Consider the following 14,512-nt stretch of genomic DNA (forward strand, 5'->3'; position numbering starts at 1 on the left):
CTGAGTTGAGCTGTGCGGGTAGCTGGCAAGACACTGGTTTCCACTTTCCACTAGAATCAGTGGTATTCAACCGGGTCTCCGCTGCCCGCTGCAGGGGGTTTCAATGTTTTTATGAATATCGCTAGCAACAACATAATACATTAATTTTGAATTACAAACATACTAGTGCATTGGCTGTTGGTAAACGTTCTTAACTTGGACATACATTTTTGCCAAAACATTGCTAACCTTTGTTTAAACAGCTGCTCTTAGCGAAAATGTGTTTGGAGTTACCTTTCTAGCAAATAGGTTATGTTGGAGTTTACACTTCCGCTTCCAATTATAATGTGGGGAGGTTAAAATAATGAAACGATCTACCAAATCTATTCATTTTAAAATGTTGATTACTTCTCCGTGCCATTATCATTCACCTGATGAGAAAACATATGATGGGGTCGCCGGTTTGCCTGGGAGGGGGTCCCTGGGCAAGAAAATGATTTATAAAATACCCCTGCACTAGATAACACAGCCACAAAGTCAAAATTGCTATATTTTAAACATTCATGTTTTTTGGTCTTAATTCAAGGTTAGGGTTAGGCATAAGGTTAGCAGTATGTTAAAAGTTAGGGTTAAGGTTAGGTTTACACATTTTACATTTCACTCACTTTCCCTCACTCACAAACTCTCTCAAGGGGTGGAAAGAGTATTCAAGCAGAAGTACTGTTACTTTAATTACATTTTACTCAAGTAGAAGTAAAATTACTCGGAAAAGCTACTCAATTACAGTAACAAGAGTATTTGTAATTAGTTACTTTGCACCTCTGGAAAAAAAGTAATCTGTCAAATTGTGTCAAATTCTTCAAGCAAAGCCAAAGCCATTTGAATTAGGCTAATAAGGATGAACTGATGAAATGTCCTATGATACATATTATATTTAATTGAGGCAAATCACTCACAGTCATTACATTGTAAATACATGAAAATCAGTATACTGTATTTTCTTTTAAATATTCCAGTTCAACGTGTTGAATTAACCATGACAACACTTTATTTAAAAAGATCAATGAATGCACCCCATCCTCCTCACACAGAAAATGTACAGTATTTCTCATCCCTTTGAAATATGGTCATAGCGTAATGGGATGAAGAAAATATGATGAGAAAAAACAGATCAGTCAATATGTCTTAAACCATTCCAGTCAATCAATATAACTCATTTGAGGCATTACTCCAAAAAACGAATACACTTGTAAATGTCAGTTAACACCACACTTATCTTGCTGGTGCTGAGAATTATATGGGCTTTATGACAGAAGTGTATTTCACAAAAAGATACAAAATATTATAAGTTCATAAATATACAATATATATTCTGGATAAATTTGCTTTGAGCTAAATGTATATTCATTTATGTTTTACAGACATAAGTTACATCACCTGAAAAATACATTTACGACCCCCAATGCACAGCAGTTTGGTCATCAGTTTCAGGTTTAGACTAGCTGGAAGAACTTCACACACTAACTATTGAATGGGAAAACACCAACATTTTAAACCATATAACATTCCACTAAAGGTACTTGAGAATAAAGGAATATTTTCAGCTGTAAAACATGTCAATAGATGAAAAGCCATGACATTCATGAGTCTGTTATCCTCAGTAAAAATGAAAGATCATTATTAGCTACGTACAGTTGAAGTCGGAAGTTTACATACACTTAGGTTGGAGTCATTAAAACTTGTTTTCCAACCACTCCACAAATTTATTGTTAACAAACTACAGTTTTGGCAAGTCGGTTAGGACATCTACTTTGTGCATGACACAAGTAATTTTTTCAACAATTGTTTACAGACAGATTATTTCACTTCTAATTCACTGTATCATAATTCCAGTAGGTCAGAAGTTTACATACACTATGTTGACTGTGCCTTTAAACAGCTTGGAAAATTCCAGAAAACGATGTCATGGCTTTAGAAGCTTCTGATAGGCTAATTGACATAATTTGAGTCAATTGGAGGTGTACCTGTGGATGTATTTCAAGGCCTACCTTCAAACTCAGTGCCTCTTTGCTTGACATCATGGGAAAATCAAAAGAAATCAGCCAAGACCTCAGAAAAAAATTGTAGACCTCCACAAGTCTGGTACATCCTTGGGAGCAATTTCCAAATGCCTGAAGGTACCACGTTCAGCTGTACAAACAATAGTACGCAAGTATAAACACCATGGGACCACGCAGCCGTCATACCGCTCAGGAAGGAGACGCATTCTGTCTCCTAGAGATGAACGTACTTTGGTGCGAAAAGTGCAAATCAATCCCAGAACAACAGCAAAGGACCTTGTGAAGATGCTGGAGGAAACAGGTACAAAAGTATCTATATCCACAGTAAAACGAGTCCTATATCGACATAACCTGAAAGGCCGCTCAGCAATGAAGAAGCCACTGCTCCAAAACCGCCATAAAAAAGCCAGACTACGGTTTGCAACTGCACATGGGGACAAAGATCGTACTTTTAGGATAAATGTTCTATGGTCTGATGAAACAAAAATAGAACTGTTTGGCCATAATGACCATTGTTATGTTTGGAGGAAAAAGGGGGTGCTTGCATGCCGAAGAACACCATCCCAACCGTGAAGCACGGGGGTGGCAGCATCATGCTGTGGGGGTGCTTTGCTGCAGGAGGGACCAGTGTACTTCACAAAATAGATGGCATCATGAGGAAGGAAAAGTATGTGGATATATTGAAGCAACATCTCAAGACATCAGTCAGGATGTTAAAGCTTGGTTGCAAATGGGTATTCCAAATGGACAATGACCCCAAGCATACTTCCAAAATTGTGGCAAAATGGCTTAACGACAATAAAGTCAAGGTATTGGAGTGGCCATCACAAAGCCCTGACCTCAATCCTATAGAAAATGTGTGGGCAAGGAGGCCTACAAACCTGACTCAGTTACACCAGCCCTTTCAGGAGGAATGGGCCAAAATTCACCCAGCTTATTGTGGGAAGCTTGTGGAAGGCTACCCGAAACGTTTGACCCAAGTTAAACAATTTAAAGGCAATGCTACCAAATACTAATTGAGTGTATATAAACTTCTGACCCACTGGGAATGTGATGAAAGAAATAAAAGCTGAAATCAATAATTCTCTCTACTATTATTCTGACATTTCACATTCTTAAAATAAAGTGGTGATCCTAACTGACCTAAGACAGGGAATATGTACTGGGATTAAATGTCAGGAATTGTGAAAAACAGAGTTTAAATGTATTTGGCTAAGGTGTATGTAAACTTCCGACTTCAACTGTATACAATAGTATGTGGACACCCCTTCAAATTAGTGGATTCGGCTATTTCAGCCACACCCGTTACTGGCAGGTGTATAAAATCAAGCACACAGCCATGCAATCTCCATTGACAAACATTGGCAGTGGAATGGCCTTACTGAAGAGCTCAGTGACTTTCAACATGGCACTGTAATAGGATGCCACCTTTCCAACAAGTCAGTTGGTCAAATTTCTGCCCTGCTAGAGCTTCCCCGGTCAACTGTAAGTACTGTTATTGTGAAGTGGAAACATCTAGGAGCAACAACGGCTCAGTCGCGAAGTGGTAGGCCACACAAGCTCACAGAACCTGACCGCTGAAGCGCATAGCGCGTAAAAATCGTCTGTTCTCGGGTTGCAACACTCACTACCGAGTTCCAAACTGCCTCTGGAAGCAACGTCAGCACAATAACTGTTAGTCGGGAGCTTCATGAAATGGGTTTCCATGGCCGAGCAGCCGCACACAAGCTTAAGATCACCAAGCGTCGGCTGGGGTGGTGTTAAGCTCGCCGCCATTGAACTCTGGAGCAGTGGAAACGCGTTCTCTGGAGGGATGAATCATGTTTCACCATCAGGCAGTCCGAATCTGTGTTTGGCGGATGCCAGGAGAACGCTACCTGCCCCAATGCATCGTGCCAACTGTAAAGTTTGGTGGAGGAGGAATAATGGTCTGGGGCTGTTTTTCATGGTTCGGGCTTGGCCCCTTTGTTCCAGTGAAGGGAAATCTTAACGCTACAGCATACAGTGACATTCTAGACGATTCTGTGCATCCAACTTTGTGACAACAGTTTGGGGAAGGCCCTTTCCTGTTTCAGCATGACAGTGCCGCCGTACACAAAGCGAGGTCCATACAGAAGTGGTTTGTCAAGATCAGTGTGGAAGAACTTGACTGGCCTGCACAGAGCTCTGACCTCAACCCCATCGAACACCTTTGGGATTAATTGGAACGCCGACAGCGAGCCAGGCATAATCGCCCAACATCAGTGCCCGACCTCACTAATGCTCTTGTGGCTGAATGGAAGCAAGTCCCCGCAGCAATGCTCCAACATCTAGTGTAAAGCCTTCCCAGAAGAGTGGAGGCTGTTATAGCAGCAAAGGGGGGACCAACTCCATAGTAATGCCCATGATTTTGGAATGAGATGCTCGACGAGCAGGTGTCCACATAGTTTTGGTCACGTAGTGTATCATGGGAAGCTTATAAAAGTGTCGTTCTTGAATTGTGGTGGCATTTGGGCATTCATGAATAAAATAATTTGTACCATTTTGATAACATTGTGCCACCACTAGGAGTAGCGTATGACAACATGATACAATGGAAATGGAATCTCATACTAGCACACACTTATGAGTTCTGACATAAGGCCTGCTCACGCCATCATTCAGCAGTCCCATCCCTAGCCCTGTTCTAGTTAGACCCCTTTAAAAGGAATTTATTGTCAAGTCTTGCTTATTACCATGATACATACAGATCCAAATATGTGGTTTATTGTTGGGCCACAAACATTCACCATTTGACGTAGACTTGAACATGAACTTCACCCTGGTAACACTTGATACCCTGTCAACCATTTTCTGGTTTTCAAGTGTTCTCTCTTGGGGAAAATGTCTCATCCCACTGTTTTACTTGCTTTTAAGGGGTTAAGGCTTTTGACATTCATAAAGTGCTCTGAAGGAAAACGTGCTACGCAACTGAATGAATAGAAATGACTAGAAAGTTAATTAAACGACTGTCCTAGACCTCTAAAAGCCCTCAGGTTTTTATCTGAACTTTACTATTATGACCTTTCAGCAGCTGGACTCAGAAAATGCAGAAAAATTTGATTGCATGAAACAACTCAATTTGGCAACAACATGAATTGCTTTCATTTGTTGATTGAAGACCAAGCTTTGAAAGGATTTGTGTTAGCATTGCAGATGATTAGAAAGCGCTAATGTTTTTACAAAAGGTAGGGTTTTGTTTTAAACACAGAGCCACAGCTCCTGTTCCTCAGTCTACGATATTGCAATGTAAGTCCCCATTCATTTAACAAACATGAGAAATAGCAAGCCAATGCATGTTTGATGGACAGATGAAAAGATAAGACAGATGTAATATATTCATCTTTACAAACATGTACATTTACACATTCACTGGTCTAAATACTTTTTAGATGATATGAGTTCATTACATATTTTTGTAAATCACAAGACTCATGAGCAATAAATTACCTCTTCTATATCTATTCTTTATATCTCAGAAGATACAAAATAGTAATTTAGAATACATATACTATATTCTGTAAAAAATTATATCTTGGGAGATTTGTTAGGTTAAACAAGGAGGATATTTGTTACATGTGGCTTGGGTCTGACCAACAATAGAATACAATACAGTATACGGTAGCTACAGAATAACAATATATTCTGAGACTCCGGGGACAGCTCCAGTGCAAATCCATTCTTCGCTTCGCGATCTAGGAGTCAAAAGTTGCTGGGCTAATTTTCAACAGAGGGCATTCAGCACAGCTTTACAGTCTTTTTCTGCTGGGGTTGTAATGTGTTTTTTTTTTAGCTTGTGAGGTCACCTTATATCAGCTCCTTTTACATTGTTTGGATCTCTGTGTGTGTGTGTGTGTGTGTGTGTGTGTGTGTGTGTGTGTGTGTGTGTGTGTGTGTGTGTGTGTGTGTGTGTGTGTGTGTGTGTGCACGTGTGTGTTTAAATAAATATTCAGCTACATTAGACCAACGTGCCAGGGTCAGCACTGGGCTCCTTCAGAGTCATGTCTTGCATCTGAGGATGAATGGGCTCTTGATAGAGTGAGAACTCCATTGACCTGCCATAGAGAGAGCACAAATCATTACTGCACTCAAAAGTACCGTAATGTGCACCTGTGTGAATGTTACCAACAATCATTACAAAGTACAGAAATACTCACCTTCCATGCAATGGGTGGCCATGGAAGCTGGCTGACTGAGACATCTGGGACCTATGGAGTGGATCACCTTGTATAGACTGAGCCTGGCGCACCAAAGGGTGGGGGTGTGAGAGGCGGGAGACCCCTGCATCATGCCCCTTTGACGTGGTGGTAGGGTAGCCGAGGGCGTTCCTCAGATACCAGTCTCTGAGACCCTCCAGCGCCAGGGCTTTATGCAGACTCCTCGTCGAGTCCTCAGGGGTGGGGAGAGAGAACTGGGGAGGCCTGTGATTGAATGAGGGGCCGGACAGCTCAGTCTGGTAGGGGTGCAGGTTGGGAATGGAGGAGGTAGTGGAGCTTGGGGCAGGGTGGGGAGACTCATAGGCAGAGAGCAGGATGGTGTCCTGCTGCAGGGGGATGAAGGGTCCACAGGACTTGGTCCGCGTGACTTTGACTCTGTGAGGCTCAGCCTGGGAGCCACGGATCACCATGGGGCTGTAGGCAGGGGCAGCACTGGGAAGATGCACCTGGGAGTGTGAGAAGCCGTTGGCTTGAGGAGGCACTGCAGCAGTAGAAGATCGAGGAGAGGAAATGTCCTGCCAGATTCTACCCGTTGATTGGTACAGCTGGTGTTGCACTTGAATCCTCTGTTGCTTCCCCCAGATGTAATCCATTAGGAGCTCGTTGTAACCCCCTCCCCCTGCTTCTCCTCTCCCACCCATGGACAGCCGCATGTTGCCCTGCTCCATAGAGCCGTCCAGGTGTCTCTCAGGACTGCCCAGGTGGATGTGCCTCAGCTTGCCGTCAGTGAGGGCCTCAGAGCTTTTGTAGGGCCCTCCTTTGGGGGGCATCCCGTTCCTGGGGGCTGGGTCCTCGGGGAGACTGGAGCGGTCAAGCAGGGCCTCAGAACTGTTGCTCCGCCGGGCACAGGAGCTGTAAGGGCAGCCTCTGCGCTCCGAGGAGGAGCCTTCCTGGGCCAAGGGCACCATATGTGGTACATCCAGGCTGCCAGACCACTGCTTTAGCGCAATCCCACCAGAGCCATCCGATCTGAAGGAGAGAAAGAGAGCAGCATTTGATGAGCTTATTGGAATAGGTTAGTCCTAATGTAAACACAGTATCTTTACATTTCATATCCCATTGATTGAATGTGTGATATCAAAGGGAGCATGATATACAGTGGCTTGCGAAAGTATTCACCCCCTTGGCATTTTTCCTATGTTGTTCCCTTACAACCTGGAATTAAAATTGATTGTATCATTTGATTTACACAGCATAACTACCACTTTGAAGATGCAAAATATTTTTTCTTGTGAAACAAACAAGAAACAAGACAAAATAACAGAAAACTTGAGCTTGCATAACTATTCCCAGCGTCGTCCAGGGTAGGGGAGGGATTTGGCCAGCAGGGGATGTAGCTCAGTTGGTAGAGCATGGCGTTTGCAACGCCAGGGTTGTGGGTTCGATAAAATAATGTATGCACTAACTGTAAGTCGCTCTGGATAAGAGCGTCTGCTAAATGACTAAAATGTAAATGTAAATGTATTCACCCCCGCAAAGACAATACTTTGTAGAGCCACCTTTTGCAGCAATTACAGCTGAAAGTCTCTTGGGGTATGTCTCTATAAGCTTGGCACATCTAGCCACTGGGATTTTTGCCCATTCTTCAAGGCAAAACTGCTCCAGCTCCTTCAAGTTGGATGGGTTCCGCTGGTGTACAGCAATCTTTAAGTCATACCACAGATTCTCAATTGGATTGAGGTCTGGGCTTTGACTAGGCCATTCCAAGACATTTAAATGTTTCCCCTTAAACCACTCATGTGTTACCTTAGCAGTATGCTTAGGGTCATTGTCCTGCTGGAAGGTGAACCTCCGTCCCAGTCTCAAATCTCTGGAAGACTGAAACAGGTTTCCCTCAAGAATTTCCCTGTATTTAGCGCCTTCCATCATTCCTTCAATTCTGACCAGTTTCCCAGTCCCTGCCGATGAAAAACATCCCCACAGCATGATGCTGCCACCACCATGGTGGATGGTGTTCTCTGGGTGATGAGAGGTGTTGGGTTTGCGCCAGACATAGTGTTTTCCTTGATGGCCAAAAAGCTCAATTCTAGTCTCATCTGACCAGAGTACCTTCTTCCATATGTTTGGGGAGTCTCCCACATGCCTTTTGGCGAACACCAAATGTGTTTGCTTATTTTTTTCTTGAAGCAATGGCTTTTTTCTGGCCACTCTTCCGTAAAGCCCAGCTCTGTGGAGTGTACGGCTTAAAGTGGTCCTATGGACAGATACTCCAATCTCCGCTGTGGAGCTTTGCAGCTCCTTCAGGGTTATCTTTGGTCTCTTTGTTGCCTCTCTGATTAATGCCCTCCTTGCCTGGTCCGTGAGTTTTGGTGGGCGGCCCTCTCTTGGCAGGTTTGTTGTGGTGTCATATTCTTTCAAATTTTTAATAATGGATTTAATGGTGCTCCGTGGGATGTTCAAAGTTTCTGATATTTTTTTGTAACCCAACCCTGATCTGTACTTCTCCACAACTTTGTCCTTGACCTGTGTGGAGAGCTCCGTCTTCATGGTGCCGCTTGCTTGGTGGTGCCCCTTGCTTAGTGGTGTTGCAGACTCTGGGGCCTTTCAGAACAGGTGTATATATACTGAGATCATGTGACAGATCATGTGACACTTAGATTGCACACAGGTGGACTTTATTTAACTAATTATGTGACTTCTAAAGGTAATTGGTTGCACCATAACTTATTTAGGGGCTTCATAGCAAAGGGGGTGAATACATACAGTGGGGAAAAAAAGTATTTAGTCAGCCACCAATTGTGCAAGTTCTCCCACTTAAAAAGATGAGAGAGGCCTGTAATTTTCATCATAGGTACATGTCAACTATGACAGACAAAAGGAGAAAAAAAATTCCAGAAAATCACATTGTAGGATTTTAAATTAATTTATTTGCAAATGATGGTGGAAAATAAGTATTTGGTCAATAACAAAAGTTTCTCAATACTTTGTTATATACCCTTTGTTGGCAATGACACAGGTCAAACGTTTTCTGTAAGTCTTCACAAGGTTTTCACACACTGTTGCTGGTATTTTGGCCCATTCCTCCATGCAGATCTCCTCTAGAGCAGTGATGTTTTGGGGCTGTCGCTGGGCAACACGGACTTTCAACTCCCTCCAAAGATTTTCTATGGGGTTGAGATCTGGAGACTGGCTAGGCCACTCTGGGACCTTGAAATGCTTCTTACGAAGCCACTCCTTCGTTGCCCGGGCGGTGTGTTTGGGATCATTGTCATGCTGAAAGACCCAGCCACGTTTCATCTTCAATGCCCTTGCTGATGGAAGGAGGTTTTCACTCAAAATCTCACGATACATGGCCCCATTCATTCTTTCCTTTACACGGATCAGTCGTCCTGGTCCCTTTGCAGAAAAACAGCCCCAAAGCATGATGTTTCCACCCCCATGCTTCACAGTAGGTATGGTGTTCTTTGGATGCAACTCTGCATTCTTTGTCCTCCAAACACGACGAGTTGAGTTTTTACCAAAAAGTTCTATTTTGGGTTCATCTGACCATATGACATTCTCCCAATCCTCTTCTGGATCATCCAAATGCACTCTAGCAAACTTCAGACGGGCCTGGACATGTACTGGCTTAAGCAGGGGGACACGTCTGACACTGCAGGATTTGAGTCCCTGGCGGCGTAGTGTGTTACTGATGGTAGGCTTTGTTACTTTGGTCCCAGCTCTCTGCAGGTCATTCACTAGGTCCCCCCGTGTGGTTCTGGGATTTTTGCTCACCGTTCTTGTGATCATTTTGACCCCACGGGGTGAGATCTTGCGTGGAGCCCCAGATCGAGGGAGATTATCAGTGGTCTTGTATGTCTTCCATTTCCTAATAATTGCTCCCACAGTTGATTTCTTCAAACCAAGCTGCTTACCTATTTCAGATTCAGTCTTCCCAGCCTGGTGCAGGTCTACAATTTTGTTTCTGGTGTCCTTTGACAGCTCGTTGGTCTTGGCCATAGTGGAGTTTGGAGTGTGACTGTTTGAGGTTGTGGACAGGTGTCTTTTATACTGATAACAAGTTCAAACAGGTGCCATTAATACAGGTAACGAGTGGAGGACAGAGGAGCCTCTTAAAGAAGAAGTTACAGGTCTGTGAGAGCCAGAAATCTTGCTTGTTTGTAGGTGACCAAATACTTATTTTCCACCATAATTTGCAAATAAATTCATTAAAAATCCTACAATGTGATTTTCTGGAATTTTTTTCCTCAATTTGTCTGTCATAGTTGACGTGTACCTATGATGAAAATTACAGGCCTCTCTCATCTTTTTAAGTGGGAGAACTTGCACAATTGGTGGCTGACTAAATACTTTTTTTCCCCACTGTATGCACGCACCACTTTTCCGTTATTTTGTATTTTTATTTTTTTGAAACAAGTCCTTTTTTTCATTTCACTTCACCAATTTGGTCTATTTTGTGTATGTCTATTACATGAAATCCAAATAAAAATCCATTTAAATTACAGGTTGTAATGCAACAAAATAGGAAAAATGCCAAGGGGGATGAATACTTTTGCAAGGCACTGTAAATATCTATGGCACTTGACTTCTCACAAAATAAATAATCTTGAGAGCTTTGATGATAAAATGTTGATGCAAATGTTGATGCAACGTTTTCCATGACTGGCATGTTCTGTAGCCTAATTACCTGCTGCAATAATCTGTTATTCTGTCAGCCTCTCTGTCATCATAGTGGGTGGGTAGCAGTGGATGTGCTGCATTAAGCAGAAGCACTGGACCAGAGGAGGAATATTACCTGACATGAACACTGATTGGGGCGGTTCGGGCGATGAGGGGGGTAGCAGGAACACTTCTGCCTTCAACATTAGATGTACTCCTTGGTAGAGAATGACTAGGGCTAGGAAAAAACATGAGTTCATAGCATTAGACACAAGAAGAAAGAGTGCTTTACACTTGTACACACACACACACACACACTGACACTGACAGTACCTGATGGAGCTGGTCACAGAGTTACGGCGCGTCCTCATTTCATAGTATATCTCCACTGGGGACAGTTTCCTACAGACCTGGTGGTCTGGGCTGCCCAGGGTCAGACGGGGCTGGGACATGGAGCGGTGGTCTGCTGCCACACTGGGAGAGGACTCCTCTAAGGGAGGGAGAAGATGGGGTTTGGTCAACTTGAGTCACTCTAACTCACAACTGACACGCAATTACAGTAAACCGCTCATTCTCTTTCATGAACATAATCAGGCAGCAGCTGTGTAATTCCAAATTTAAGGAGGAGAAATGTGATTCTTCGCCCTTCTCATTTTCACGATAGGTACTGAAATGTGATCTGTCATCTAGTAACTTATTATAACCTGTGAATGTGCACAGTACCAATCTCTCGCCTCACAGAATAACGTTTGGATAATATTTTGCAAGACTTTGGTGTTAGGGTGGAACAGACAAAGATAACTGCTCAATGATTTTACACACTGGCTTTAACAGATTCAGTTGTTATGATTGTATTTGAAGCTCTGGCTGACTCACCATTGTCATGGGATGTTGAATCTGACATGGAGCTAGTGCTCTCTGACATCACTGTGTCCTCTGCAAGAAAAACAAACACAACCTCTTTATATTACAGGGAGTGGAGACCAAATACACAGACCATCACATCATTGGAGAGGACAGGAGTGGAAACTGGCTCATATCATAACTTCTGTAAGGTTAACCTTTTACTGCAGCGGGCCAAATCAGGGTCACACAGAGAGTTTCTTGGTAGTCTTAAACAAATATACCTCACACACATGGTTATAGGCTTTTTAAAAAGATGACACCTGTACCATGTTGGATATAGAGTTGAAATGTATTTGATTTTGAGTTTGCATCGCAATATTACACTTTATGTGCATCACAGAAGATTGAAATATAACAAAACCGTTTGACATAGAAACACCGGATTTTCTGCAGTTTTTTAAAATAATGTTTATTAATTAACAAATTATGAAAAATATTAATAACATTCCACCCATGAGGCCACTAGGTCATTTGACTGCAGGAAAGGGCTACCCAGTACCCTGTTGTTCGGCCTAGATCTGTATGTATAGCTGTTAACACGTCTTTGAACTCTGCTGTACACAGCACTGCCTTACCTGTGTGGCATCCCCGGTGAACGGTCCTCTTGCTGTTGGGGACATTCCTGTCTGACTCTGAGTGCCTGTACAGAGCACCACTGAAGAGTGTTTTCATCTGCCTCCGCTGACCTGTCTCATCCTGCACAAAGCAATAACTTAGTCAGTGATGTGTTGATAACCAGTATTAACAGACATACAGGTCCTCTGTGACCAGTGTCATAGTATCTGAGAAAATCCTCTGACCTCTCCCTTGGTGTTGTTATGTGGCAGGCCAGCCCTGCACTGTACAACGGGAGCTCTCTCTCCTGTCTCCAGGGGAAAAGCATGTGGGACCTTCCCGGTCAGCTCCTGCAGACAAAATACATGCAACAGAATTAGCCTAGTTTGATTAAAAAGCTAACACTGTTTTCATATAGCCAGTGCCAAGTCAAATTTCATACTGTCTGTTATATAATATATATTTATATACAGCAATAGGAACAAATGTAATAAACACTGATACTTAAACTGTTACAGTCTCCAGCCTTTGTATCTTAAAATAGTTTATTGTTGCGCTGAAATAAATGTGCTAGAACTAATGTGATAAGAGTCCAATGAAGATTAAACTATGTTGGTCAAGAATAGTATCATTTGAATGGTAGTACATCTGACCACCAAATCAAATGTACTGTATATAGCGAGAATATAGAGAGCATTTCCATGCATTAATAATATTTTTCTAGAGAGAAGCTGAGACACATCTGTGTTCAATTTCAAACCAAAAGCAAGGTGTGTGAAACAGCTGTGAGTGAAAAGCTGGAGCTGCTGCCTGGTATGTCTGGCTCTGCCTCTGGAGAAATCAGGCTACAATTGATACGCTGTCGCTACATATTCTTGACTCACGCAGCTCTGGAAGGGGAAAGCTTTAAACTTAGCTATGTAACAAAAGTTGCCAAATGTTGTTCTTTCATCTGTGCAGCCAAACTCAGTGAGCCTGATTTATAATTTCAGGTGGTTGAAATTTACAGGGGTTTAGAGCTGCTCTGTACTGAGTCAGATGCAGAAAACAAACCCAAAGTTGTTTTATGCTTTCCAATAATCTGATAAAGCACACGTCTCTATATCATGGCTTGGGTGTATGGAGCCATTCCCTCTAACTTGCCCTGAGCCCTACAATGGTTAAAAGGTAGGAAAGAGGAACTGACCGCCTCCAGCAGACACACTTGTCTCAGCTCTCCCACTCGGCTGCTGAGGAGGTCCTCCAGTAGTTGCTTTCTCTCCTGCAGTGCGGAGATGCGCTCAGCTTGCAGCTTGCTGTCCTGATCTGCACACCAACACACACATCAACACATTCAGCTGAGACAACAACCATTTATACAATTATTTTGTAGCTACAATGGTGTTACTAGTTAATTACAGTGTTACTGAGTACTTAAAATATTGCGTAGTTGCATCAGATTATCAATTAAGTTCTGGGGGCAGATGTGTTAGAAAAGATACTAGAATGAGGAGTGGAAGCAGGGCGGGAGCTCCACCCCACTCTCTCTGCAAGTTTCCGGCAAGTCTATGGGCCAAATGTCCCCTCCCCGAAAGATGCGAACACCTGGGAAATTGTGATTTGTCCAAATGATCAGTGATGAAAAAATCTGTGCACCGGAACAAAGTTTGTTGTTAGTTATCACATCCCACAGGCTGTTGACAGACGCTACGATACCATCTTATGTTATATGCGCCTGTCCACGAGAGATTAGTAAGTGCCCCAAAATCTCTTTGTGGAGGTGTAAAACTCACCTGGAGCCCCCACACCCATGGATGTGATGAGGCGCCCTTTGACCTCCATGTGGTCTGATTCGTGAGGTCTTGCTTCTCAAACCTCAGCCAATCAAAACCTCACCTGTTGGGAGAGAGCACTGTGGTTACCTAATAGAAATGGTACAAATAATATAGGCCTAGAGCACAGGTTGGCTTAAATACATTAATCTTACCTAGCAACTTCAAGCATGTGTTTGTTCTCCAGTAGTTTGGTTAGCAATCTATTTTTGTTAAACCAGTAAGAATGTGTCTTCCACTAGTCAAGAACCGCCAGTGGGGGGAGCCACTGTGACTCTTTTCAGGGGTCTAATGCTAAATCCTGTAACAGAGAGAGGCAGAGCGGTTCAATTTTCAGTAATGTGACTAAACACGAATAGGCCTACAG

General features: G+C 43.0%; 1 protein-coding gene across 1 annotated transcript; it reads right to left on the reverse strand.

Annotated features, from left to right (window-relative positions):
- Positions 1-6,015: 6,015 nt before the first annotated feature.
- LOC311133180 (coiled-coil domain-containing protein 120-like) lies at positions 6,016-14,155 on the reverse strand (the record flags this gene model as incomplete). Its single annotated transcript, XM_084166625.1, has 9 exons — positions 6,016-6,112; positions 6,215-7,243; positions 11,010-11,111; positions 11,207-11,363; positions 11,750-11,809; positions 12,355-12,475; positions 12,580-12,684; positions 13,521-13,639; positions 14,107-14,155. The coding sequence occupies 9 exons, from the start codon at positions 14,153-14,155 to the stop codon at positions 6,016-6,018; spliced, it is 1,839 nt and encodes a 612-aa protein (XP_084022751.1).
- Positions 14,156-14,512: the final 357 nt, after the last annotated feature.

This window comes from Coregonus lavaretus (assembly GCF_964263955.1).
Source record: "Coregonus lavaretus genome assembly, chromosome: 8".
NCBI classification, from domain to species: Eukaryota; Metazoa; Chordata; class Actinopteri; order Salmoniformes; family Salmonidae; genus Coregonus; species Coregonus lavaretus.